At 46.8% G+C, this 27,865-nt stretch overlaps 2 protein-coding genes across 2 annotated transcripts; both read right to left on the bottom strand.

Annotated features, from left to right (window-relative positions):
- Positions 1-475: 475 nt before the first annotated feature.
- Positions 476-27,652, bottom strand: Hoga1 (4-hydroxy-2-oxoglutarate aldolase 1). The gene is made up of 7 exons (NM_001106355.1): positions 27,240-27,652; positions 12,063-12,191; positions 11,781-11,908; positions 10,992-11,126; positions 10,667-10,763; positions 7,994-8,127; positions 476-1,210 (listed from the first exon to the last, which is right to left on the bottom strand). Exons 1-7 carry the CDS (start codon positions 27,430-27,432, stop codon positions 1,061-1,063), a joined length of 966 nt encoding a protein of 321 aa, NP_001099825.1. The 5' UTR covers positions 27,433-27,652; the 3' UTR covers positions 476-1,060.
- C1h10orf62 (similar to human chromosome 10 open reading frame 62) lies at positions 20,018-21,377 on the bottom strand. The gene has a single exon (NM_001044281.1). The coding sequence runs from the start codon at positions 21,225-21,227 to the stop codon at positions 20,310-20,312; it is 918 nt and encodes a 305-aa protein (NP_001037746.1). The 5' UTR covers positions 21,228-21,377; the 3' UTR covers positions 20,018-20,309.
- Positions 27,653-27,865: the final 213 nt, after the last annotated feature.

Below are 27,865 nucleotides of genomic sequence, written 5' to 3'. Positions count from 1 at the left end.
CGGCTGAGGAAACCTATGAACAGGGTGTGGAACCAGCCGAGAGAAAGAAGTGTGCTGCACTCCACAAAGCTGAAAGGAGTTGGAGATCCGAAGAGCACTTTGGTATCAGAGAGAAGCAGAGTTTGGAGTTTGCCCAGCTGAGTTTTTTTTTGGTTCTGTTTTGTTTTATTTTTAAAATTTTTTTATTAATTTTTATTTATATGAGTACACTATAGCTGTCTTCAGACACACTAGAAGAAGGCATCAGATCCATTATAGATGGTTGTGAGCCACCATGTGGTTGCTGGGAATTGAACTCAGGACCTCTGGAAGAGCAGCCAGTGCTCTTAACCACTGAGCCACTTAATCTCCAGCCCTGCACAGCTGGTTTTAAGGCTTCTTTTGGTCCAGTATTTTCTATGTTCTCCCTTTTGGCATAGCACTGTATATTCTGTGACATTGTATGTTGTAAGTATCCGACATGGTTTTTTATTTTGATTTTACAGTGAGCCTCAGAAGAGACTTTGAATTTTGGACTTTTAAGCAGTCTTGAGCCTGTGAGAGACTATGGAAAATTTTGAAGTTGGACTAAATGCATTTTGCATTATGATATGGCTACCAGCCTATGAGGCCAGGGGGCAGAATGTGGTGGTTTGAATAGGAATGCCCCCCCAACATATATAAATGCTTAGGGAGTGATACTATTTGAAAGTATTAGGAAGTGTAGCTTACTGGAGTCAATGTTGCTGGAGGTGGGCTTCCTGGTTTTTCAAAAGTCCAAGCAAGGCCCAGTAGCTTTCTGTTCCTGCTTCCTGTGGATCTAGATGTAGACCTCTCTGTTACTTCTCCAGCACTGTCTGCCTGCAGGCTGCCATGCTCCCTGCCATGATGACAATGGACTGAACGTCTGAAACTGTGAGCCAGCCACCATTAAACACTCTCTTTTATGTCATGGTCATGGTGTCTCTTCACAGCAATAGAACACAGACAAAAATAAGCCCTAATTCCAATGCCCTGCTCCTCCTCAGACTGTGGGAACGAGAGTCTGAGACAGCTCAGACCAGGTGTCCCCCGCTTGTCATTAAAGCCAGCCATTGTTGCTGAAATCCAAGCGAAGCGCCTCTTCCTCTGAGGGGCTCAACTCCTGCAAGGGGGCACGGCAGGGACCTCCATAGTAGCCAAACCAGTCCATGGTTTTCTTCAGCCCTGGTATTCCGAAGCGCCGGGTCACCTGAGAAGAAGCACGTGTTAGAAAAGACTGCAGAGCCCCCCTCACCCACCCTCACCTCTGACACATATCTACCGAGACCTTGGATCAGTTCCTTCATAAGTCTCCCATGTAAGAAACTCTAATCAGGACTGGGGAGATGGCTCAGAGATTAAGAGCACTGGCTGCTCTTCCAGAGGTCCTGAGTTCAATTCCCAGCAACCACATGGTGGCTCACAACCATCTGTAATGGGATCTGATGTCCTCTTCTGGTGTATCTGAAGGTAGCTACAGTGTGCTCATATACATAAAATAGATAAATAATTCTTAAAAAAAAAAAAACTCTAATCAGTGGTGTCTGGGGGACATTGAGAATCCAGATTGGACCCCAGAAGCTGGTCAGGTATGGAGAGACTCAGACTGAATAAAGAAATTCCCTGTGGGGGTTATGGAGAAAGTCTTCCCCAACAAGCATATGGGCATTCAGCCCTCACGCTGGGATAGATAGCCAGCCTAGAGGAAGGCAGCAAGGCTGGGGACCAGAGCGTGATCTATGTCAGGTCCCTGCAGCACAGCAGCTCTGGTTAGCAAAGAAGGGGACGGCTCTGACGCCTTGAGCACACCCCAGACCCTTAGCCCCCAGCATCCTGGCCCGCCTAACACCCACAGGTTTTCCCTGGCCCTATTTAAATGTTTTCATGGAAAATGATTTATCACTGGACAAAAGAGGTTTATTGTAAAACATATGATTTATTACGTAAACAACTTCTCTTCCCTAGAAACATGAACGGCCTGAACAACACGGTAAGTAAAGGCTTGCGTATTACAGTGGGGCACCGGCATCTACTGTCTGCGTCTAAAACTACATGGGGACTTTTATATATTAAATGAGGCTTCCAGCTTCTTTCCTTTTGTCATAGCAACTGGTCGGAAATATTGGGATGACTCTTTGATGACCCCCAAATTAGGAAAGAACCCATTACTTAATAAAGTCCCATTGGGGGGGGGGAGGAGGGAAGGTTTAGAGGTACGGGTTTCATAAAGAGTAGAAGCACTGGGACATTACATTCAGTGGAGAAAGGTTGGGACAGATGCCAGATAACTGGCTTACAGCTATCCACCACTAGAGGCCAGCCATCGTCAGCAAACAGTTTTCCCACCCAGGATGCCTTAATTGCCTGGCTTTTAAAATCCCGAAGCTTCAGATGGTAAAAACCTCCCGAAGAGGACAGAACCACACAGGACCTGGAGAACACTTTGTTTCTACCATCAGTTTCCGAAGGTAGTTCATGTGCTTTCTCCTCAGCCCTGGAGAAGGGGCCAGTGGTTTGGGTAGCAAAGTCCTAAATATAGCCTAGGACAGGAGGCTGGCTGGGTGGGAAGGCAGGACATCCCCTTGGACAAGGACAGGGCAATAAAGTGACATCAGGCTGCTGTTGGAGTATGTGAGCCTATATCTTAGGCAGCAGCAGCAGCAGCAGCAGCAAGATGTTCCAGGCATTCCTGAGTGTGTGCCCAGAGCTGGCACATGAGGGCATAGCCTGAAGGTTGGGACAGGATAGGGTGAGATGACCTCAGAGAGCTTTAATGGCAACTGGGCTTCCCGTCTTTCTGGGGGGACAGCCAACTTTGCTTCCTCTGTAAAGTGAGATGGTATCTACACTCATCATAGACAGGACTCCAACATCAGAGGAGAAAATGCTGCTGGCAACATTTGGAGTGGTCCCCAAGACCCCTGGAGGCCCTCCCTCCTCCTGTCCTGGCAGGATGCAGATGTAGGGCCCTGCTCTCATGTGGTAGATGGAGTGAGAGAACCATGCCTTCTCCCCAGTGGAATGGCCAGAGTGTCCAGGGCAGCCTGGGCCTAGCTTGGTTAGAAGGCTTTATTTCTACAAGTTCTTAGAACCTGTCGACACAGTCACTTCCAGGAGAAGCTCAACATCCAGGAAGAGGCCTGCTTTTCTTCTCAACTGTCTTTCCTCTAAAACTGAGGAGAGGATCCAAGCTAGGAAGAAGACAGAAGGTTCACCCACACCTTGCTACAAAGAGTCAGCTGCTGAGTAGTGTACAGACAGCTTGAATACTTGCCTCTGATGCAAAACTTACAAAGCAAAAATAAATCAAGGTAAGGTGGGCCCAGCAGCACAGGCCTACCATACTAGCAATTCAGGCAACTGAGGCAGGAGGCTCACGTCCTGGCCTGCATGGGTTATAGAGAAAGTTCAAGGGTATCCTGGGCAATGTTTTGTTTGTTGATTTGATTTTGTTTCTAGAAACAGATTTTTTAGGGAAAAAATGTCTTAATGAGGAAAAAAAGTCAGGAAAGTAAATGATAATAAATATATCTTAATATATTCTTAAGTCTATATCAGATATTTAAACCTAAAGTAAGTAATGCCCTAAGTTTTATATATCCAATTTGCTACGTATTGTTTTCAACTATGAATGTTCAGAGTGAGAGAGGTCACAACCTGGGAAATTAAACTTTCACATTTAAGAGGATTCATTCTTTCCAATGAGTACAGATGAACACTCTGGACATCACAGAAAACAGGCAGGTGAATCTGTTCTAGGTGTAGGACACTTGTCTTCAATCCCAGCACTTGGGAGGCAGAGGCAAGTAGACCTCTGTGAGTTGCAGGCCAGCCACAGTTACACAGAGACCAAGTTGTGTGTGTGTGTGTGTGTGTGTGTGTGTGTGTGTGTGTGTGTGTGAGAGAGAGAGAGAGAGAGAGAGAGAGAGAGAGAGAGAGAGAGAGAGAAGGAGAGAAAGAGAGAGAAGGAGAGAAAGAGAGAGAGAGAGAACTCTGAAAGATAGATTGAAGAAGGAAGACCAACCAGAGACCTCAAGCCCCTGGGCACACCACAATGTTGAGTCCCCTGGTTCAGAGGTGGGACTGAAGATAAATCATAAGTTGCCAGTGGGCACAACCAATAAAAACTCCAACATAAGTTGGGGAGATGGCTTAGTAGGTAAAGCACCAGCCAGCCAGGCCTAATGACCTGAGTTTGATCCCTGGAATCCACATAAAGGTAGAGAAAAAGAATCAATGCTATGAAGGTGTCTTCTGACTTTTACATGCGCAGCAGGCACAACCCAATAAGAAAAAGATTTAAAATAAAAGTTCTGCAGTTGAGAACACTGGCTGCTGCTTCAAGAGGTCCTGAATTTAGTTTCCAGGACTCACATGACGGCTCACAACCATCTATATCTGTAGTCCAATGATCCATTAATCACCATGGATAGTTTCAACTACAGAACTCTACACAATATTTGAAGATTTAGTATCAATTCTACATCATTTCTGCTAGGAAACAGAAGAACAAAGAACATTTCCTAGTTCATTTGATGAAGTTAAACCAGACTCAGTGGAGGAAGAAGGAAGAATGAGAGGAAGGAGCGAGGGGAGGAGGGTGGGGAGGAGGGAGGGAAGGAGAGAGCGGAGGAGGGAGGGGAGGAGGGTGGGAAGGAGAGAGCGGAGGAGGGAGGGGAGGAGAGAGAAAAAGGTAAGAGAAAAGCTAGATCATATTCCTCATGAATGGGGCATAAAAATCTTAGCAAAATATCAGTAAATTAAATTTCAGCAATATATCAAAATAGACACATACTGTGACTAAATGAGGTTTGTCCCAGGAATGCACATCTGTGTTAGTATTTGAAAAGTGGCTAGCCAAGAGCCCACCTTTAATCCCAGCATTCGAGAGGCACTCTGTGAGTTTGAGGCCAGCCTGGTCTACATAGCAAGTTCCAGGATAGCCAGGACTATATAAAGACACTCTGTCTCAAAACATAAAACAAAGCAGTGATTTGGGGGCTGAAGAGATGGCTCAGCAGCCAAGAGCACGTGCTGCCCTTGCAGAGGACCCAGGCTCAGTTCCCAGCACCGGCATGAGTAGATTACAACCATGTGTAACTTCAGTTGGACTTCATGGCCACCAGGCATGCACATGGTGCACACACAGACATACAGGCAGAACACCTACACACATAGAATAAGAATATATAGTCCACCACGTTAGCAGGCTGAAGAACAGTCACAAAATCAGAGAAGTCAATATGAAAAAATTCTGACAAAATTCAGCACTTAATGATTTGTAAAAATTCAAAGAAAACTGGGAACAGACAGCAGTGATCTCAAGTTATAAAAAGCCTCTACAAGAACTCAGAGCAGGGCCGAAGAGATGGCTCAGCGGTAAAGAACCCTAACTGGCTGTTCTTCCAAAGGTCCTGAGTTCAATAGTTCAATTCCTAGCAACTACATGGTGGCTCACAACCATCTGTAATAGGATCTGATGCCCTCTTCTGGTGTGTTTGAAGACAGCTACAGTGTACTCACATACATTAAATAAATAAATCTTAAAAAAAAAAACAAACGACAAAACTCAGAGCAAGCGTTATACTTGTGAAAGCCTGAGTGCTTTCTCTTCAAGATCAGGAACCAGGAATTTTATTCAGCCTAGCACAGAAGTCCTAGTCAGTGCAGAAAGGTAAGAAAAGCAAATAAATGAGAAAAGTCAAAACAAATACAATTAACTCTTCATACGTGTACATGATATAACGCCTATGGGTAGGCCACATGACATCTCTTTGTAGATGATATGATGCTTATGTGTAGTTATATGACGTCTATGTGTCGATGATGATGTCTATGTGTAGGTGATATGACGTCTGTGTAGACAATATGAAGTCTATGTGTAGATGATATCTACGTGTAGATAATATGACATCTATGTGTAGATGATATGAAGTCTATGTAGAGCACAAGAAACCCTTCCTAGAACTACGAATTTGTCCAGCAAAGTTACAGGAGGTAAGATATTTAAAAATCAGCTATAGGTCTGGAAAAGTAGCTCAGTGATATGGCAAATTTCCTAGCATGCTTGAGGTCCTGGGTTTCATTGTCATCACACATGCCATGCATGTTTGCACGCCACGTGTTCAGGTACACACACACAGAGAGAGAGAGAGAGTCATGTTTCTAAGCACTAGAATAGCAGCAATGAACATTCAGATAGTGAAATTAAAATACAATTTCACTTGCCCGAAAAAAAGATGAAGTAGTTGGATATGGTAACATATGCCTTTAATCCCAGAACTTGGAAAGCAGAAATAGGCAGATCTCTGTGAGTATCAAGCCAGCCAAGTCTATGTACTGAAACATCGGTATGTTTTCAAACTATGTCTAGAACTTCTTTGGAGAAAAAAAAAAAACCTGCAAAACACTGAAAACAAAGAAGATTCCAGTGAGTAGAGAAGGCGCTGTGTTTAAGGATCAAACGAGGACACGGGGGGCATTGCCCTCCCAGACTGGTCAGCCATTCCTAGCAAGAGTGTTTTTGTAGATATAGAAACGATTGTTCTAAAATTAATATGGAAAGACGAAGGAAGCAATTACCTAAAGCAATATTGAGGAAGAAAAACAACCAGAAGGAAGCAGCCTGCAAAGGACATTGGACCCCTTCCTCTGCAGCTATAACAACCCGGGCTGTAACACAGGGGAGACATGGACACATAGATCAATGGAGAGAACAGAGAACCCAGAAACAGACTCTTAAATCTGCTCAACAAATGGTTTTGGAGGCACTGGATATCCATTAAAGAAAAAAAAAGGAGCCTTGGCCAAAGTCTCAGGCTTTACACAAAAATTAACTCAACAAACTTTTACAATGTTACTATAAAACTTTTAGGAAAAAAAAGTAGGAGAATATATTTAGCAACAAGAACTGAACAAAGTCTTCTTAGACTTGACATTGAGAGTGTGATTCAAGGAAGAAAATTGACTTCATCAAAATCTCATTTTTTTTTTAAATTTGAAACTTGATGGGTCAAAACCATGTAAAGAAAAAGGACAAGCTAAAGACTAGGGGGAAATATTTTAAACACATACCCAACAAAGGACTAGTGTGTATCTCTTCAAAATGTAACAGTTAAGAAAGACATTCACGAGCTGGAGAGAAGGCTCAGTGGTTAAGAGCACTGACTGCTCTTCCAGAGGTTCCGAGTTCAAACCCCAGCACCCACATGGTGTCTGATATGGATATCTGAGTGAAAGGACTGTGCCAAGCAAATGCAGAAAAAGACACTCCATGTCCTCAGCCACGTGTCACTGCTATCAAACGAGCTGGATGAACTAAGACAGTACAACCTGCATGCTGGTGGACACACACACATTCATGTTAGGCTGAGGCAGGAGGATCTCAAGAGCCAACGAGTTCAAATCCAACCTGGGCAATGTAGTGAGATTCCATTTCAAATAAAATAAGAGTATGCAATTTTTTTTCAGTTTGCTTCGGATTTCAAAATAGCTTTGATCCAGATCAGCCTTCCCTGCTAAGTCCTCCTTGATCCGCCCCCCAAGGAGCTAGAACACAAGGTCTGAACTGCAGAGTACCTTACTGGACAGCTTTCCTGGAAAATCAAAATATCTCCAGTTCTCCCCTGCCAGTCACTCTGACTTCTGGTATCTGTACCTTGTAAAGGTCACGCTGCACTGTCTCTAGGCTTTGAATCTCTAGGTATAATCGCAGACTTACTGATGTTGCCATCTCTCAGGACACTTGTTTCGATGCATGTTCGGAGGCAAAGACTGCCTATATATCCAAAATGAGAAGGGATGGACCATTAACTGGCCTACACGGGAATTCCAGTGAACTCCAAAGCTTGAATTCACAGAGTTCACTCTCTCTGCAATCAGGGTTTCCTGGGGGAGGCTGGAGGGGTTGCCACACTGGGACATTCTCTAAGTGAACATTTTGAGAGGGGAGGATTGAACAGGGACCCCGTGCCAGTACACCCTGGGAGCTCACCGCAGTGTTGGGCTCGATGAGGCGGTGCTGCAGTCTCTGGGCAGCTTCCCCCTGCCCTGTGAGGCAGAGTCTCTCCAGCTGGCACACCTGGGCCCCCAAGACATTGGCCAGGCCACATATGCCCCCAACAGCTCCTGCCCAAAGGAGACACAGAATAACCATCAGGGAGGAAGGACCACTTGCTATACAGAACCCCAAACCTCGGGACCCACACCTTTTCATTTGGGGAACATGGGACGTAGATTTCTATAACCCTTGGGTGTGTTCTGTGTGTCCAGAATATGCACGTCCAGAGGCAAAAACTCCTGTATGTTCAAAATGAGAAGTCTGCGTGCCAGTTGCTATTCAGAGCCAGCCACAGGGCAGGGAACACAGCCTGCAGGGCAGCCCTTCCCTACCTCCCACCCACCATGTTCCCCCTACCAGGATCTTGACACCTTAGAGGTTGAGGAACTAGGAACTGGAGTTCTGAAATCTCTTTCCTCCAGTTAACTAGTAGGGAGGAGGAGAGCGCTCCGGTCATGGGGTCAGGAGCTTGGGCATTTCCCCCGATTGCTTTGTGATGTGAAAATCAGCCTTCGATTGTGATTTTAAGATGATCTAAGGGTGATCCTAAGCAGAGCTAGAAGGGAGGAAGACCAGAAGGAAGACAGATTGGAATGGTATGTTTGCTGGTTGTAAGATACCCACTATGGGGCCAGGAGAGGGTTTTGTGGGTAAGAGAGGCTTACAAGTTAAGCTTGGTGACCCAAGATCAATCCTTGGGACTTGAGCGATAGGAAAGAAACATCTTCTCAAAGCTGTCCTTTGACCCCCACACATGTGCCATGAAGCATTCGTACCTTCATACATACACATGCATGCAAAATAGCTAAGACAATTTTAAACACGGCAGTGATAGTGCATGCCTTTAATCCCAGCGTTCGGGAGGCAGAGGCAAGTGAATCTCTGAGTTCAAGGCCAGCCTGGTCTATAGAGAGAATTCCAAGACAGCCAGGGCTACACAGAGAAACTCTGCCTGTGTTGAAAAACAAAACAAAACAAAATACAATTTTTTAAAAAAATTAATGAGAACAAATTTATTTAAAAACAAAAGATACGTAGAGAGATGTGGCAAAAATGGAAGCGGGCTCCAGACAGGGCCAAAGAAATCTAACACTTAAAGAGGTCACCTAGCATGGGAATATCTGAAAAGAGACAGTCCAACACACAATTGTTGGCATTCCTTCTAGACTCTGCCCAACAGTTACCTGGCAACAGCTGTGTAGGCTGGGCTTGCCTTGAAAGGGACTGTTTGGCCTCATTTTGCTCTCTCTGACTCTGAATCTCTTCTCTCTCTGACCCCTTTCTCCCTCTTTCATCTTCCCCCTCCTCTCTCCATGTTCTCCTGGCTGGCCTCTTCTTCTCTCCCCTCTCTTCTCTCCCCTCTCTCCTCTCCCCTCTCCTCTCTCTCCTTCCCCTTCTCCCTTCTCCCCTCCTCCCAGTCTTTCTCTGCCTCTACTCCCTTCTCAACTCATCCTCATCCCATACTCCCAAAAAACAAAAAACAAAAAACAAAAACAAAACAAAACAAAACAAAAACCCAAAAGATACTCATAGACAGGCATGGTGGTGTTTGCTTTTAATCCCAGCACTCGGGAAGCAGAGGCAGGTGGATCTCTGTGAGTTCAAAAGCCGGCCTGGGCAACATAGCAAGTTCTAGTATAACCAGGGCTACCTGTCTCAAAAAAAAAAAAAAAGAAAGAAAGAAAGAAAGGAAGGAAGGAAGGAAGAAAGAGAAAGAAAGAAAGGAAAGGAAGGAAAGAAAGAAAGAAAAAAGAAAAGAAAAGAAAAGGAAAGAAAAGAAAAGAAAAGAAAAAGTACTAAGGTGCTGGACACTAGCAGATGGAGTTGGTCTTCTAATCCTCACAGACCACTTCTACTTTTAGGGTAAAAGGGCAGGCCCAGTGAGGGCTGGTGTCTGGGGGAATAAATGACATGGTTGCTCACACCTCCAGAGCCAGTGCCTTCCCCATCTGGATTCTCAGGAAAGAGTGACAAATGCCCTACCCCCACCCAAATGCCCCACCCCCACCCCTTCACTTTAGAGACAGCTGAGTGGTAAAGGGAGAGAAGCAAGGACCTTGACCAAAGGCAAGTCTGCCTGGCCTTGAGCTAAGGGAAACAATCCACTATTGCTCCCCCACAGTGCTAAAACTGCTACTCAGATCTCAGGTCGTGGATGCGGCTGCCCCTTTGCTCTACCCACCCAGGGTTAATCCCACTTGAAGTCAAAGGGTGACGCTGAAAACAAACAGGAGCGGCTGGTCTCAGGACTGAAGAGTCTGATCAGACAGCTGGAGATCCCATCCCAACCCCCCCAGGTCTGACAGTTTTCTCTGTCCAACGCAGAGAGGCAGAGGAAAGTGGACTGCTGGCCTGGAACAGAGGCCCGAAACCTCTGCTCTGAGAATGATTTACAGGGTGAGATTAGAGGAGTTAATTTGGTCGTCTAAGCATGGAATTGCAACTTCACCAACTGCAGGCATCCGTACAGGCCAGCACTGTCCTCATACGCCCACCCAAAAGGGTCAAGCCTAAGCACCCATCATTGAGACAACTGTTTCCTGCAGACCCAGATGCCTGGGAGCGTCTTGGTTGGTCAGGGTGGTTCCAGAACAGCAGGAGGCTTACCCACAGCATAGCTGGCCAGGAGGAAGCCAACTGACCCAGCCAACACCTGGAAATCCTGCTTGCTGGTCTTGTGAACAATCAGCCCAGTCCTGGTCACCTGTAGCAGTAAATGCGGTCTGAGAGCTGGGTCCAGAACCGCCAGCCGGGATGTCAAAATACAGCCCAGTACACAGCCCCAAGTTCCGGCAGTGCCTCGGGGAGCCCACCCAGCAAGGCCTGACATAGGTCTCAGAGGGACTGACAGAGTCCTCAGAGCTGCTCTGGGTGAGAAGCTGCCATGCTGGAAAGGGAAGGAGGTCCCAGTCTGGGAGTTGCAGTCACTCACATCTCCACCACTGTCCTTCAAGCCAATGATATTTGGGTGCTGAGACAATGTGACCACGGCATCCACAGGCAGCTCTAGACCCGTGTTGCCTGGGACACTGTACAGCACCACCGGGATTGGAGAAAGATCAGCAACCTGTAGGCACAGAGAGAAAGGAAGGGGAAGGCAATCGCTTGGGTCTGGAGGGCTTCAGGCTCACCCTTACAGGCCCAGGACTGGCTCGCTGTGCAGGACTATGTGGCAGGTCTGCCTCCTGAAGTATGGGTAGCAATGATGGGTAGCAAGTTTCTGAGTGCCGTCTGCACACAAGGCACAGCTTGAAGCTATGTATGCTGCAGACCTTGTGGAGCTCTGGAGAAGCGCACAAGCCAGATGCCATTATTCTCCCTGTCTCGATTTACTTTATTATTTTTAATCACAGGTATATGCACTCAAGTGCTGGTGCCCTCAAAGGTCAGAGGTCGATCCTCTGGAGCTGGAGTTGTATGTGGTTGCAAGCTATGCAACCTGGGTGCTGGGAATTGAAGTTAAGTGCTCTGTAGGAGCATTATGCCGTCTTAACCATAGAGCCATCTCTCCAGCGCCTATTCTCCCTGTTTTAAAGGAAAGGAATCTGATAGCAAGAGGTTAGGTAAATGGTCTACTGCCACACAGTTGGTACACGATGACATCATACCTATGTCCTAGAGTGCCTATTAACATGGCATATGCTCTCCACTCCTAGCTTCTCCTTAGGCACCGCCTCCATCCCTGTCAATCTTTTGGTCCACACCCACCCCTCCCACCTACCTTGGTGTAGTGGTGAATGAGGGCAGCGCTGTTCATGCGGCCGCGATAGTAACAAGGGGTCACCACCATGGCGGCATCAGCACCCACCTGAGCCATGCTGACAGTCATCTCTACTGTGGCTTGCGTGGCTGCAGTGAAGGAGACGGGAGAAGGCAAGCAAAGCTGGCCTCAGTACATCCCAGCAGAGGCCCAACCTCAGGGCCAAGGAGCCCGGACTCCGCCCCCATCCCACCCCCACCCCCCGCCCAGGGAACCCCAGATCCCATGGCACTGTGTCCTCACACTCGCAGCCAGAGCCGGCTATCAGGAGCTTGTCCTTGGGTATGGCCTGGCGCACTCGGCTCACCACCTCTAGGCGCTCAAGGCTGGTCAGGAATGGAAACTCTCCAGTAGAGCCCTGGACCACGAAGCCTGCAACACAACCCCATCAGTTCATCGCTCCCATTCCGACTGTTTCAAAAACATCAGGATGCTGATACATTGCACAGTGCCCAGGGTTACTTTCCTACCACACCCTTCCCATCCCTGTCCAGCCGAAAACAGAGGGTTCTCATAGAGGCACAGCAGTTTTCTTCTTCTTCTTCTTCTTCTTCTTCTTCTTCTTCTTCTTCTTCTTCTTCTTCTTCTTCTTCTTCTTCTTCTTCTTCTTCTTTTAATTTATATATTTTATTTATATGAGTACACTGTCACTTCCTTCAGACACACCAGAAGAGGGCATCGGATCCCATTACAGATGGTTGTGAGTCACCATGTGGTTGCTGGAATTGAACTCAGGACCTCTGGAAGAGCAGTCAGTGCTCTTAACCACTGAGCCACCTCTCCAGCCCAAAATTTCTGACCAATTTCTTTTTTCTTTTTCTTTTTTTTTTTTCTTTTTTTTTTTTTCCCCAGAGCTGGGGACCGAACCCAGGGCCTTGTGCTTGCTAGGCAAGCACTCTACCACTAAGCTAAATCCCCAACTCCTGAGGCACAGCAGTTTAAGTGAAACATTTTAATTATACCAGAAAGAACAGTCCATAACTTACCCTGCACCCATGTTCCCAGGGCCCATAACAACCCTCCCACTACCTTCCACTTGGGCTTTCTGCCCCAACTCAGGTGTTTATTGTTCATTGTCATGTCTTTCTACACTTGCAATAATAAATGTTTAAAAATTATTATGTAAATACCACGAACAAGATTATACCTCAGAGAAATGGCCAACCCTGTTTTATTTTATCAACCATTTTTGTTTGAAAGATGTCTAACACGTATCCCTTACAGGTGTCCACATTTTCATTTCTTTGAAAGTCAAACAGAACTGATACCCTTAGCAGAACCCAAAAGGAATGAATGTTAGCAGAATCACTTCCTCTTGTGTTTTTCCATTTACTTTCTTTTCCTTTTTTCTCTTCTCCATGCCTATAATGGTTATCTCCCTGTGATGGTTAATCTCAATTGTCAGTTTGGTGAGATCTAGAATCACCCAGAAGACAGGTTTCACAGGTTTCTGGGCATGCCTATGAGGGCTGACCAGCCCATTGTGGGTAACGCCATTCTCTAGGTTAGGATTCTGAGTCATACATAGAGGAGAAAGTAAGCTGAGCACACAGTCATTGCTCTCTGCTTTTTTCTTTTTCTTTTTTAAAATTTATTTATAATATTATAAATATATTTATAATGTGTGTGTGTGTGTGTGTGTGTGTGTGTGTGTGTGTGTGTGTGTGTGTTAGCACACTGTTGATGTCTTCAGACACACCAGAAGAGGGTATCAGATTCCATTACAGATGGTTGTGAGCCACCATGTGGTTGCTGGGAATTGAACTCAGGACTTCTGGAAGAAGAGTCAGTGCTTTTAACCACTGAGCCATCTCTCTAGCCCTTTACTTTTTGATTGTGGGTACAATGTGAGCCCCTGCCTCAAGTTCCTGTTTTTGTGATGCTTACTCCTCCAAGATGGAGTTGAACCTTATACAAGGAGCCAAAACAAACCCCTTTTCCCTTAAATTGCTTTCCTCAGTGTGACTATCAAACACCGCCCCCAAACAGTGGCTGAGATGCCTATTTAACATATCAAAAGCAGACCTGGCTGCCAGCTTCTTCCAGCACCTCCCAGTCTCTACCTGCTACAGGTGATGGCTGGCATACCTCCCCTCTACCCCCAACTCTTCAGCCCAGGGGCTGAGAGGCCTTCCTCAGAGGCTCTTCCCTTTACCATCAAAGTCCAGCCATTTGATTGTCTGCCCCTTTTACTCTTTCCCTTTTTGGTGACTCTCAGATCTCCTCACATGACTCAGGGTCGAGTCCACTCTGTACTCTCCCAATGTCTCTGCCTCTGGCTGTGTTCTCCCTTTTATCTACAATAAACTTTCTCCTCCACCACACCTATGAGCAGTACTGTCCTGTCCTGTCCTGTCCTGTCCGTCCCTCCCTCTTTCCCTCCCTCCCTCCCTCCTTCCTTCCCTTTCTTCCTTTCTCCTTCTCCTCCTTCTCCTTCTTTCTTCAGTCAGGGTATTTTATCAGTGTTAGGAAAGGTAACTAAAACAATGCCCTTCTACAAAATCAAACTACCCCTCCCCAAACAAAACAAAACAAAAACAAAAACAAAAACAAAAAAACCAAACCCACCGTATTAGTAGTCCTGGCACATGTCATGTGCAAAACAGAATCAAGAGTTCAAGGGCAGCCTGGGGGATATGGGACACTCTGTCTCAAGCAATAAAAAAATTGTAAGTAGGGGTTGGGGATTTAGCTCAGTGGTAGAGCGCTTGCCTAGGAAGCGCAGTGCCCTGGGTTTGGTCCCCAGCTCCGAAAAAAATAACCAAAAAAAAAAAAAAAAAAAAAAAAGGTAAGTAGTGTACAATCAATTACAGTACACCTGGATTTTAAGTAGAAGAAATGGATAGTAAATCTGGGAGCTTATCAGCATACAAAATCCATGTCACACAGCCCTGGGTGATAAGCCATAAAGTTAGTGGGAACTATCAGCAGTCACCCGAGAGTAAGGAGCAAAACCGCTGCCCAAAACTGCTGCCGGGAGAGACACACAGTTTCCTGGCACTGAGGCTGAGAGAGTGTGTTCCTGTGAGTCAGCCTGTAGGGAACACAGCGTGATGGGCATGCAGCTCCTTACCACACACCTTTTCCATGTTTACTGAGGCCTTGGGTTCCTGAGAGCTGCCAGGAGCTTTGTTCCCCTTTGTAATACTACAAAGAACCATGTTGAAACTAAAAGGATTTGGATTCAGCTAGATCGAGTCCTGAGGTTTGTTCCTCAGGCCTGGGAAGGTAGAACCTCTTGTTTTGCTGCTTCCTGCTCATGCCCCACTCCTTTGAAGAAGCTGCGCATCCTGGTGAGGGCTTCCATTTAGCCAACATGGGACCAATCCTCAACTATTTCAAGACCGAGATCTTGTCAGTTCTGTTTAGTTGCCATAGCTATCTATCTGCTACCTCAAGAGGCTTTTACTATGGTCTCAAAGCCAGCCATAGTCACTCCAAAGTCGCTCTTCCTCTGTAGACAATCCCAGAACCCCCTGGGCTCCACAGGCAGAACAACGGTAGTGTGTGACACCCTGGCAGGCAGCAGCCAGCTCCGTATTCCAATATCCTGAAGCACAGCCTTCTGCTCTCAGCCCCCTGCCTCTGGAATCAGGCACTAGACCTACACCCCAGGCCTTACAGAGTTGTTTTAAAGGCTCAGCTAGGAAAATATCCCAGCAAGTACTTTGATGTCTAAGATCTAAAAAAAAAAAAGCCCCTCCTTCACCCTGGCCACATCTCCAGTGGCAGGCCAGACACATTGCATCAGTCTGAAGAAGCTCAGAACAAAGGACCTTATGAGGAGAGCAGGAAGAGCATCGGCAAAGCAACAAGTAAGATGATTGGAGCACAGGCTCTAAGTTGGGAAAACCAGGACCAGCCCTCGGGGTGGCCCTCTCACCAACTGAGGGCTTGAGAAAAACGGCTTTGCCACCAGGCATGGAGGCACACACCTCCAACCCTAGCTCTCGGGAGGCCAAGACAGAAGGAGTATGAATACAAGGCCAGTCTGGGGTACTAAGAGAGAGCCTATCTCAAAATTATAATTTCCAAGGAAAGGGGGAAGAGGGAGCAGGTTGGAGACGTGGTGATTCAGTGGTTATGAAAACTTGCTGCTCTTCTTGAGGACTGGAGTTCAGTTCCCAGGCCTCAAGTGGGGCCATATTTAACTGCCTGTGACTCCACATCTAGGAATCCAGTGCTTTCTTCTAGTCCCCAAAGATAGACAACAGACAGGCAGGCATGCATGTTCATACATACATACACACACATGTACACACACACACACACACACACACACACATACACACACGGGACAGACACATATACACGGACATGTAAAAATTAAAATATTTTATTTAAAAAAAGAGAAAATGGCTTAACCAAACCTTAGCTCCCTTAACTGAAAGACTAAGATATTGGTATTTCTCTCAAACAGGGAAGTTGAAATGAGAGAGTCTTTGTAAAGTATTTATACCAGACCTCCAGATTAGGGGGTACAGGACTTTGGGAGTTAAAAGAAACTTCACCTTAAAGCAGGAGTGTGGCTGGGTCAGAAGGGAGTGCCTCTCACCTCCTGTGTCTCCCCTGAGCAAGAGGAGTCCCTCCCTCTCATTGGAGCTGGCTGCTCAAGTGCGTGAGGCTGCTGAGTGGAGCTGGGGCTTCACAGGAGACCTGGTGATTTACTGTGGCCAACAGGAGACACGGTGTCTCACAGAAGAGGCAATCTTGGTTACTGTTATGGCCCCTTGGTGCTTCAACATCACTTCCTCCTCTAAAGTACCACCTAGGGACCCCTCTCTGGGTCTCTGGACTCTGAATCTTTGTCCTCTGAGCTTCCCTTCTCGGTTCTTTATCATGTTTCCGGTTGTATGCTCAGAGGCGCTCGGAGCCCTTCAACCACGGAAGGACGGAAGGGATCAGACAAGCTTTCTCACCGTAGCCTCTTCTACAGGACGAGAACAGAGAGCAGACAGACACCAAAGTCCTCCTTCACTCTAAGTTCCAGTTTTCTGGCTTTTTCTATAGCCTTCACCGATCTCTTAATGTCCCTGTTTATCAAGACTTGGGGTGTGTCTTAGAGACCACTTTCTTGATTTGATTACCATAGTTAGATTCCTAAAAACCACAGAAGCAAATCTATCATGGTTCTCTCCCGTCTACAACACACTGCCATTCTCCTGCCTCAGCACAGTTGGTCATGGTATGACTTTCTGCTTTGACCCCAGCAGAAATACCTCAAAAATTCAAGAGCTGCCAGGTGTCTCAAATCCCTGTCCCCCTGTGTCCTGCAATCCACAGTATCTTGCTGCCATACTGTGTGCTCTTCTTGCTTGGCCTGGAATCAATCAGGGACAATGGCCCTATTCATGATGTCCAACACAGACTCTCTGAGGTGGGTGTTGATAATTTGCTCTATACTCATCCTATATCTGAGTTGGAGGCTAGCCTGATCTACAGAGTAAGTTCTAGGACAGCCAGGACTACAAAGGAAAACCTTGTCTCCCAAAACAAACGAGCAAACAAACAAAATGGCCATCAGAAACCTGTAGGCCTGAAGTAGAATTTTTTTAAAAGATTTATTTTATGTGAGCACAGTCACTGACTTCAGACACACCAGCAGAGGGCATCAGATTCCATTACAGATGGTCGTGAGCCACCATGTGGTTGCTGGGAATTGAACTCAGGACCTCTGGAAGAGCAGTCAGTGCTCTTAACTGCTGAGCCATCTCTCCAGCCTCCCAGAATTTTTTTTTTTAACATGATCTAATTTATAACCACTCTCCGGGGGAAAAAATGCCTGACAAAATGCTTAAGCAATTTCCCAATGAACTTTAACGGAATTAGGCCTAGAACTGAGAAGTTAGTCACCTCCCAGCTGACTCGGGCTGTTAAGCTGCTTTTTGTGTCTAGCCTTAACTTAAGTCATCTGATTGTCCTTTTTTCCTTAATAAAAATATCCTCTCCAAGAGTCTATATTTGAGTGGCCTGCCTCTGGGCCATTTTGCTTACAACAGGACTGCAATAAAACTTTGACATGTATGTACTTGTGGGTTGACGGCAAGTGTTTCAGCTTTGAATTTTGAAGACAAAAATGGAATGCGCAGAATGCCAATAACATCCTCCTTATAGCACAACAAACAGAACCAAGAATCAACATGGGTGCTAAATGAACACTTAATTTAGTCAACTTGAAAATTTTCAAATTTGTTTTTGACACAGTGTCTCTGGTTGCTTGGGCTGGCCTCAAAAACTATGGAGCTGAGGGTGACCATGACCTCCGGACACTCCTGTCACTCCACCTTTGACGCACAGAGATTGCATTTGTGCACCACTGTGCCTGGCTGAACCTTTAAAAAAAAAACACACACACACACACATGCCAAAACTGTGAGCTAATTTGAAAATGTATATGTCTTTGTATGTGATTTAAGATGTCCCAAATATATTTTCCTTTGGTTTTTTTTTTGGTCAGAGGAACAAACCCATGCATGGCCTTGAACCCGGCAGCCAGGGGCTTTTTCTGTCATGGAACTGTATCTCCAGTCCTGTGCTTGTATTTTTAGCCTATTTCAGATGCCAGATTGCAACACTCTCTTGCTTTTTATGCACGTTTTCAGCCTCCAATACTTCCTCTGTGATTGACTCATGTTTTTTTTTTTTTCTTTTTCCAAATAAAGTGTATTTGTGTCTGTGGGTGGCTGTGTATGTACAGATCCATGTGTGTACACACGTTGGGGGGGGTGTTTATGTGTGCCCATGTGGCATGCAGAGGGTGATCTCAATTGTTTCTGTCCATCCTGTTTTCTGAGACAAGAGTCTTTCCCTAGCCTGGAGCACACTAAGTTATGGCAGCTGGCCAGAAAGCCCCAGAGACCCACCTGCCTCTGCCTCCTCGTTTTAAACTTTTATGAAATATTTTAAAATATGCAATCATATGGCATTCCTTTCATGGAACCCCTCTCACTTGGAGGAATTCTCAGGAGTTCCCCTAAGTTTGTTTATCCTGCTGAAAATACTGTAAATAAAAATCCATGTACATTTGGGGCAGGGGTTCGGTGGTTGAGATGGTTCAGTGGTTAAACAGCTACCTCTACCTTGATAAAAGCTGTCGACCCGAGTTAAATCCCTGGGACCCACACAAAGGTGGAAAGAAAGAAACGACCCCCTAAAGCTGCCTTCTGATCTCTATACATATGCATCATAAGACAACAGAAAATTTAAAAATTTAAAATTTAATTCATAGAAATTCACACTAGGAATGTCCAGAAAATAATACTTCTCATCTGACCTCACTTAAGGTGTTTATGAGCCAGGCTGTCCTCAATGATTTGCCCCAGAGGTCTAAGGCCCACCAACTGCTAACCTTTCTGGTAGCCCTTCTTTTTTTTTTTTTTTTTTTTTTTTAAACAGATTCAAATCTATGTCAAAGATTTACTTGGAGTTCAGCAGTGACTTGGGGACCTGTCCAAAGAATCGCAGAAGTGGCTGCTTGACTTGGGAGTAGAGGGTCATTTCTTATTCTTTCAGGCCCAGGAGACAGGCAGACACAGGGAGAATACCAGGCTTGTGGGAGAGCAGAGGAGGCAGCGGGTGTGTGTGTCAGGGATAGGCTGAGAGGGAGAGTGGAAGAGGACAGGGAGACAAGCACTGAACAGAGGTCAGGGGCCTGTGTGGGACTAGGAGGCAAGCCAGATCTAAAATCTTACCATGACATCCAAGAGGAGTTAGCCTGGTTTGCACATTGAGTTCCAAGACAGTCTGAACTACACAGTTTCAAAAACAAAACCATGAGCTGAAGCCATAAGTAGTCTGAATATTGGTAGCCACAGTCACAAGTCAAGCAATGGTGACACGACCCGGATATGTCTCACAGCTCTACAGCTGTGGGCACATGGATCCCCATGGACCCTGGAGACTTAAGATGGTACCAAGAGGATAGGGCCTAAAGTCCCACCTGGATGACTGATGCTGAAAGCCCGTCCCTGATCCCTCTTTCCAAGCCTCTGGCTGAGTCCTACTCCTTAGCAACATAGGCAGATGGATTTAAGACCTCTGGCCTAGCAGCCCAGACCAGGGGAAGACCATTCTGGTCTTAAGTCTGATGCAATAAAAAGGACCCCCAGCCAAGGCTCACTTCCAGAACTGCTTCGGACATACCCTCTCCTCCAACCCTACCCAGAATGCAGCTGGCTACAGAGCCCCCGGACACAACGTGAGGGTATGCAGGGCTTTATTAGCTCCATTCAGGCATGTGGAGTCAGTGTAGGACTTGTGGTTGCTCCTGTAATCTGCCTCATGTCTTCTCTCATGGGTCTCCGGGGCCCTTGGGCTGTTGGAGCTGCATCCTTTCCTCCCTCCCTCCTGACCTCTGCTGGGGCCAGAGGAAGCAGGGGTTTGGTTGGCAGTCTCTCACCCTGACCGCGTAGGTTTCCCCATAGAAGAGAAAACAGGCCTGTTCATGAGAGCCAGCCCTGCTGGGGGGAAGGGACTCATGGTTAAGTGGCTTTAAGAGTCATAAATTTGGTTTCTGCGGTTGACCAGGCTATGGCTCTGATGGTTTGGGTGTCCTGGCTGACCCTGGTGACTCTGATGACTTGACTGACTTGGATGACCCTGCTGGCTTGAGAGGCCCAGATGACCCTGTTGGTTTGAATGGCTCGAATGACCCTGCTGGCTTGGGTGGCCCGGATGATTCTGGTGACTTGAGTAACTTGGATAACCCTGGTGGCTCAAGTGACTTGGATGATGACCCTGGTAGTGAACAGAACGACTCTGGTTGTTCTGGTGGCATGGATAGGTATTGTGGTTTTGGTGGCTTTGGTTACCATGGTGACTCTGGTTATAGACAGTGTGTGCTTGGTTGGCGCCAGCTACGACGGTTTCACGGTGAGTTAGGAAATTCCCTTTCAGCTTTAACTCCACTTCCTCCAAAGCCTTCAGATCTTCTGGGCTAATGTTCCTGGACTCCGCATGGCCTGTACGGTGATACTCTGGGGAACGCTGAAGCACGGAATTAGCCACATGATGCCCCTTGGCGTCGATCTCCTTTGTACAAGCTGCCACAGCAGCCCAGGTGTCATTCTCCATGGACGGGGACTTTCCTGACTCCCTTTGCATCTCTTTGGACACTGAGGTCCCAGATATCTTCTGTTTGCTGGCAAAGGAATCTCGGTGCAGAGCCACGCCCCCTTCTCCGTGTTTGGTGGTAACGGTGTCCACGTGGAGGGTGGTATTGGCCTCCCCATGCTTGCCTTCGGGTGAGTACCCACAGCTGCTGACACGGCGGTAGGCGGGCAACTTCTCTTCAGAAAGGCGGCTGAAGTGGGATTTGATCCAGCTGTCATTTGGTCTGTGGGATTCCGCAGGCTTGTCTTCTGTAGTCTCTGTGGTGGCCTTCCTTTTCTTCCTCTGAGCCCACAGCATGAGGCCTCCACTTCCTAGCAAAAGAGCAGTTCCCAGCACCACCTTGCATGATGGTTGCTGGAGGAAATGCAAGATGTCCTCCAGGGCCCTAGGCCTCACACAGAGCTAAGAGCACACTGGGAGTGGTGGAGCCCAGCCCAGATGGTAAGGTTCATGCTTGAAGGGGCCGGAGCCCTGCAGGTGTCTGGCGGGCAGGCCCCTGTTTCACCCTCCCTAGGATGCTCTCTGACACCTCAGCAATGAGCCCCATTGTGAGGAAGGCAGCCGGGGGTGGGGTGAGGCAAGCCTGCCCCATCACTCAGACCTAGTTTGGCAAGCCTTGTCTAGGGATCCGGTCTTGTCTCCTGCCCTCCGTAGAAAGACAGACAGTATTATTTAACTCTTCTGCCTCCCGTGTCCAATGCATTCTGCCGTTCTTTCCTCCTTACTTTCCAGTCTTTGGTTTCCCTTGTTCCTGATCTAGTGGGCCCCACAAGATAGAGGATACGAAGTCAGTTTGGCCATGGCAAACTGGGACCACTTAGACTGGCATCCATCCTGGTCAATAACTCTTATACTCCATACCTGGGACCCATCTCTGTGGTCAGCGCAATATCCCTAGCTCTATTACAGGGAAGGGTCCAGAAGGGGAAGGGTCCAGGAAGGAGCTTGTATGGAACAAGATGAGGTCACAATTGAGACTAAAAATAGGCTGAGAAGGCAGAGCAGGTAGGCTACATCTCGTCTATGCGATAGCCTGCAGATACAGAATTTGACCTTGGTAAATAAGCATGACAAAGTTTTGAGCAGGTGACCTGGCTAGCCAGGCTTGCCACGAATGGCTGCACAATCTTGAGTAACCCCCATGTATGTGGGGCTAGAAGCAGGGCTGTGCCCCTGTTTCCCTCTAGGCAAGTAGCACACTTAGAAAATGCCAAAGGTTCCTCGGAGAAGTTGTGTTGTTTGTGGCTGGAAAAATAGATCAGCAGTTAAGAGTACTTACAGAAGTCTTCTTAAGTTCAATTCCAAGTTGGGCTGGAGAGATGGCTCAGTGGCTAAGAGCACCAACGGCTCTTCCAGAGGTCCTGAGTTCACTTCCCAGCAACCACATGGTGGCTCACAACCATCTGTAATGGGATCCAATGCCCTCTTCTGGTGTGTCTGAAGACAGCTAGTGTACTCATATACATACAACAAACAATTCTTTTTTTTTTTTTTTCAAGAGAAAAGCTCAATTCCCAGCAACCACATGGCAACTCACAGTTGTCTAATACAGGATCTGATGTCATCTTCTGACATGTAGGCGTACATGCAGAGAGCTCATATACAGAAGTACTTTTTTTGGTGTTTTTCTAGATAGGGTTCTCTATGTAGCCTTGGTTGTCCTGGAACTCACTCTGTAGATCAGGCTAGCCTCAAACTCATAGAGATCCATCTAATTCTGCCTCCCAAGTGCTGAATTAAAGGAATATGCCACCACAAAAAAAAAAAAGTGCTATCTGAGAGGCTGGAAAGATAGGTCCAGAGCACTTGCTAACCTAAAGGACCCGAGTTCAGTTCCCAGCACTCAAGTCAGGCAGCCTAGTCCTCTGTAACTCCAGTTCCAATGGATCTGACACCTCTTATTTGGTGTCACATGCCCACGCCATATGCAGACACACACATCTAGACAAAATTAAAAAGAAAAATATATTTTAAAAGTCGTGGCCAGATGTGGTGGCATATACTTTTAATCCCAGCGCTCAGAAGGCAAGGGTAGGCAGATCTCTGTGGGTTCAAGGCCAGCTGAGTCTACAAAGTGAGTGCCAGGACAGTAGGGACTATGTAGAGAGTTCCTGTCTCAATCTCTTATCTGCCTCAAGAAAAACTGTTATTTGAAACATTTTCTTTAACCAAATAATACTTTATGTATATACAAAAATGTTTTCTCTTTCAGAAGAAACCATGGTCCACTCTGTGTGGGGAAGGAATAAGACACAGCTAAAAGCTTTAGGGACCTCCCCTCTCCAGCCTTGCTGAAATAGCCCTGTGGTTGTCCCTAACTCACTGGAAATAACAACTCAAAGTCCACCTGTGAGACTATTGACAAGTGTAAGTCCAGGGCCAGTGGCCCTTCTGGACAACCCTGCCCTCTGCTCCTCGTTTGTAACTTGTTAAAAGTGTTATTTTCATTTAAAAAAAAACTTAAATTAAAATATAATTACATCACTTCCCCCTTCCATTCCCTCCCTTCAATCTTCCCTATGTCTCCCCCACCCCTTCTCAGATTGATGGCCTCTTTTTCTTTATTGTTACATAGATGTGCACAGCTACACAGCTATACACAGATATACTACATATAACCATGTGCATTTCACAAATACAGCCTGCACAGTCCATGTGTGCATAATTTCCAGGCTGACCACTTTGCACTGGAAAACTAACTAGGAGTTCATCCTGGGAGAGGCTAGTTCTCGCTCTCTAGGTAGGTCAGTTGTTATCTACCATTCTCTGTCTAGAGGATGGAAGCCATGAACGAGATTCCCTCCTTCCTAGTTTAGCCATGCTGTCATTGCTCGAGTCTTTTTTAGGCATACCTATTTGGTTATAACTTTTATTTTACTTAAAATTTTAAAGGATTTATTTACTTATATGTATTTAATATGTGAGTACATTGTCGCTGTCCTCAGACACACCAGAAGAGGTCATCAGATCCCATCACAGATGGTTGTGAGCCACCATGTGGTTGCTGGGAATTGAACTCAGGACCATTGGAAGAGCAGTCAGTGCCCTTAACCACTGAGCCATCTCTCCAGCCCCTTACTTAAAATTTTTTAAAGCTTAAGATTATAGAAACCTTTACTCAAAGGTCCATTTTTATAATTGGTCACAACATCAAGCCTATATCCTGCACAAGATAGGAAAACGAAAGAGCGGACCCATGCACCATGGAGCTAACACCATTTCCTGATTTTTTGGTCTCAAAGAGCTGCCTCTGTATTAGACAAACAAACTTTTGCAGAGTTTATAATTCTCTTAACTACTGAAGACATTTCTTATTTACAAATTAAGTCCCACTTTCACTTTCCAAAACAGCTGCTGGGGGTTGGCTTGTTGTAGCTGACACTAAAAGCAGCCACTGCATAGCTTTCAAATTCTTTCTTATGATTTGTTTTTTTTGCAGTTCATTGGAACTGTTGTGATCCAGAACTGACATGTATTTTTTTTTACACTGCAAACAGAGGCTAAAGGTTTTGTAGGCTCCTTTTATTAATTATCGTGGTTTTGTTTTACACATTTGATAAAGTATTAGATAATCTGTCCAAAAAATTTAAAAAAAGTCTTTTACATTTATTTATTTGGGGAAGGGTAAAGACACATGTATCATGGCCTGTGTGGAGGTCAGAGGTTGATTTACAGAAGTTGGTTCTCCCCGTCCACCTTACATAGACTCTGGAGATTGGACTTAAGTCGTCGCTTGGCAGCAAGAGCAGTTACCCAATATACCATCTTGACCTTGACTTTAATTTTAAAAGAATACTCTTCATTTAAACAATCAGCATAAATTATCGATACTTTAAAAATGAAGATAAAAATAATCTAGCCAGGCGGTGGTGGAACAAACCTTGAATCCCAGCACTCAGGAGGCAGAGGCAGGGACCTCTGAGTTCAAGGCCAGCCTGGTCTACAGAGGGCATTTCAGGACAACCAGGACTACACAAAGAAACCCTGTCTCAAAAAATCAAATCAAAAGAAACAAACAACTACACAGACCAAGACTATGCCTTCAAGAATATTCTCTATGTTCACTGAAGCATGAAGGTCAAGTTTCCACCTCTTCTTTGGAGGGCTTGCTGCCCACACTGATACAAAGTAGCCGTAGCATTCTGCAGCAGGCTCGACCTGTTCCTGAGCATTAGACTGCAAGGTCTGCTCTAGGAAGCAAGAGAAACATCAGTGTTTGGCTAAGTGCTAGAACCCTGATAGGACACCCCTGACTCTTTGTCCTCTGTGTCAGCAGCATGACTAACCATCTTGAGGGAATTATATTAAGACACGTGGCTAAGAGCCTGAGCGCTTATAGCTTCTGTTCTCAAGTGAGGAAACTGGATTACAGAAGGACCGTGATTTCTCAATTGCTATGACAGCCAGACGAGGAGTCTTCCAACTCCCAACATTGGGCTCTTCTCATAGCTCCAATCTCTTGCTAAGTAGTAAATGGAGGAATTAGACATCAGGAACCCATGAGCTAAATCCCTCCCTCTACCAACAAACAAACCTGCCTAGGGCACCCAATGCTGGTTGCAGGAGTTAGAGAGACAAAGGGGGAAGTCCAAAGACAATTGTGGAGGTCTCTGTGAAATCCTAGATACAGGATTTCAGAAATACCATGGATACGAAGCCAGTCTTCTGGCCCCTAAGCTCTAGTGTCCTTGGTCCTCATGCTGAAGCAGAGTGTTCTATTTGAAGCTAAGGATTACCATGTTTTGCTTCAAGAAAATCAGGCCTTATCTCCCTCCAGGCGGGTATGAGCAAGCTGTAGTAGACACGCTGTCCCCGCTCAGAATGTGCACCCATAGGCCACTTGTCCCCTGACAAACACTCATATCATCTGGGTACTGAGTGATGACGGGGGCTCAGCTGGGCCTGTGGTCACTGTCACCAAGCACAAAGCAGCTTTGCTACAAGGTTGAATGAAATGATACATAATAAAAAGGAAGGACATGTCTGCTCCTGGGTGTGGTGGAGGAGAAAGTTTGTTGTAGGTAAAAGGGAGAGCACAGCCAGAGGCAGGGGCATCTGGGAGAGTCCAGAGTGAACATGGCCCTGAGCCACTGAGGAGAGTAGGGAGGAAAAGGGAGATGGGGGAGAGAAGGGAACTAGGTCCAGGGGCCAAGAGGTAAAAGAAAGGGTGGGTAACCAAAATGGCTGGACTATATAGGGAAGCGCCTCTGTGGACAGGGCAGCCCAGCCTTGGGGCTGGAGAGTTGGGGAGGAGGTGGGCTACGCCAGCTATACCCTGTAACAGGAAGGGACTGAGGGATCCTGGGACCCTGGAAACCAGGTCTGCTTTGATATGCTAAATAGATACTTCAGCCAGTTCTCCTAGGGCCTGAGACTTCACAAACGCCATGTGTACTTTTAATACTCAACACCCCAGGAGTCTAGACCTTCCAATGTATAGCACTCTAGAATTTACACCATGCTTTCCCTCACATTCTTCCAGATTCTTCTTCTGGCTACCCCACGGTAGGAGCGTTATGGCTCCCATGGGTCATTTGGAGAAACAGAGTTAGAGTTTCCCATAGGATAAGACCACTGGCAGAGCTGCGGAGTCCACTATCCTAGTTGCTAGTCTGTACCTTCTCAGTCAGAGCAAGGCCATTTTCAAAACTGGTGCCCACAAAATGACGTTTGTAGGGATGGTCTCAGAGAGATCCGGCCACTTAGAAGGAGGTGTTAGAATCAGTGGGCAGAACAGAGTTTCTAACCAGCAGTTCAAATCTCAGCTCAGTTGTGTGTTAAGTGACCACATCTCTGGGAGCCCACGTTCAACCTGAGATGGTGTCATTGACCAGGAATTGCCCTGGGTGGGTGGGGAGTAGGATGGAGTTGTGGGGTAAGGGGGCAGACGGACGGACGGATGACACAGACTGCCCTTTTCTACCTTCTTTTACTAGACCTGTGACTGTGAGGCATTCTGAACCTCACAAATAGGATTTGCTCTGTGGCCGAGAGGGGACCCATGTGAAAACAAGAGGTGGACCAGAGGATCCAACACATTGAGAAGTAGTTCTGCCAGACAGGCTCCAGCGGGAAGGAGACTAAGGGCTGTCCTGCTGCATGACCCTGTCTGGTTAGTTAGTGCCTTTCCATCAGCAGTGGGCCAGCTCCATGTTTTCACCATAATGACCCTGGGGGCAAAGACCTTAGCCCTTCCCAGCTGGGGAAACAAAGGCAGTTAAGGCTCAGTTCACGGTGCCAGAGCTGGGTCCCGCCCCCCCCCCCATCCCCTACCCCTTCCTGGATCGGGCTCCCCAACTGCCCTCTTACCTCGAAAGGGGAAGGCGGCCAGTTTGTTCAGGTTCTCTTCCAGTTTCCCATAGTCTACTTCTGCGGTGGCGGTGAATGGGGTGGTCACGGGTGGGTAGATGCCGGCAATGTCTATCTTCTTCCCCTTCACGTTCCTAGACAAGCCCCTGCTCAGCCCCTGCCTCATGGAGGCCCAGATTTGGGGGCCCAGCATTTCTGCAGGAGGTCTGAGGCCCAGTCGTCTGTGGCCACAGGAGAACTGAATTTGGACTTTTTTCTCCCCCCACTGTTAATGATCTACATACCCAGTTAAAATTTTGTGTTCCCACCACAAGGTGCAGCTTTGCACTGCGTGTCCCAGGGTCAGGGGCGGGCCTAGAGTCTCCCGGCCTAGAATCTCCAGATAGGCTTTCTTCCCTGCTGTGAAGCCGCTGAAGAGACGCCACAATTATGGCCTGAAAGAGATCTGGCTCCTGGGGTTTCAACACTAAAAACTTTCTCTCGACAGGGACCTCTTCGCACAGCCCCAGATCCCCGAGCCACCCGCCCCCACCCTCACCGGGACCCCAACACGCGCTGCAGAACCCGACGGAGTTGATTGGCTGAGCTGTCCTGGACCCGCCCAACTGTAGCCACCCACTCGCTGT

This window comes from Rattus norvegicus, chromosome 1 (assembly GCF_021556685.1).
Source record: "Rattus norvegicus strain SHRSP/BbbUtx chromosome 1, alternate assembly SHRSP_T2T, whole genome shotgun sequence".
Taxonomy (NCBI): domain Eukaryota; kingdom Metazoa; phylum Chordata; class Mammalia; order Rodentia; family Muridae; genus Rattus; species Rattus norvegicus.
This window is presented reverse-complemented; position numbering and strand designations above follow the sequence as displayed.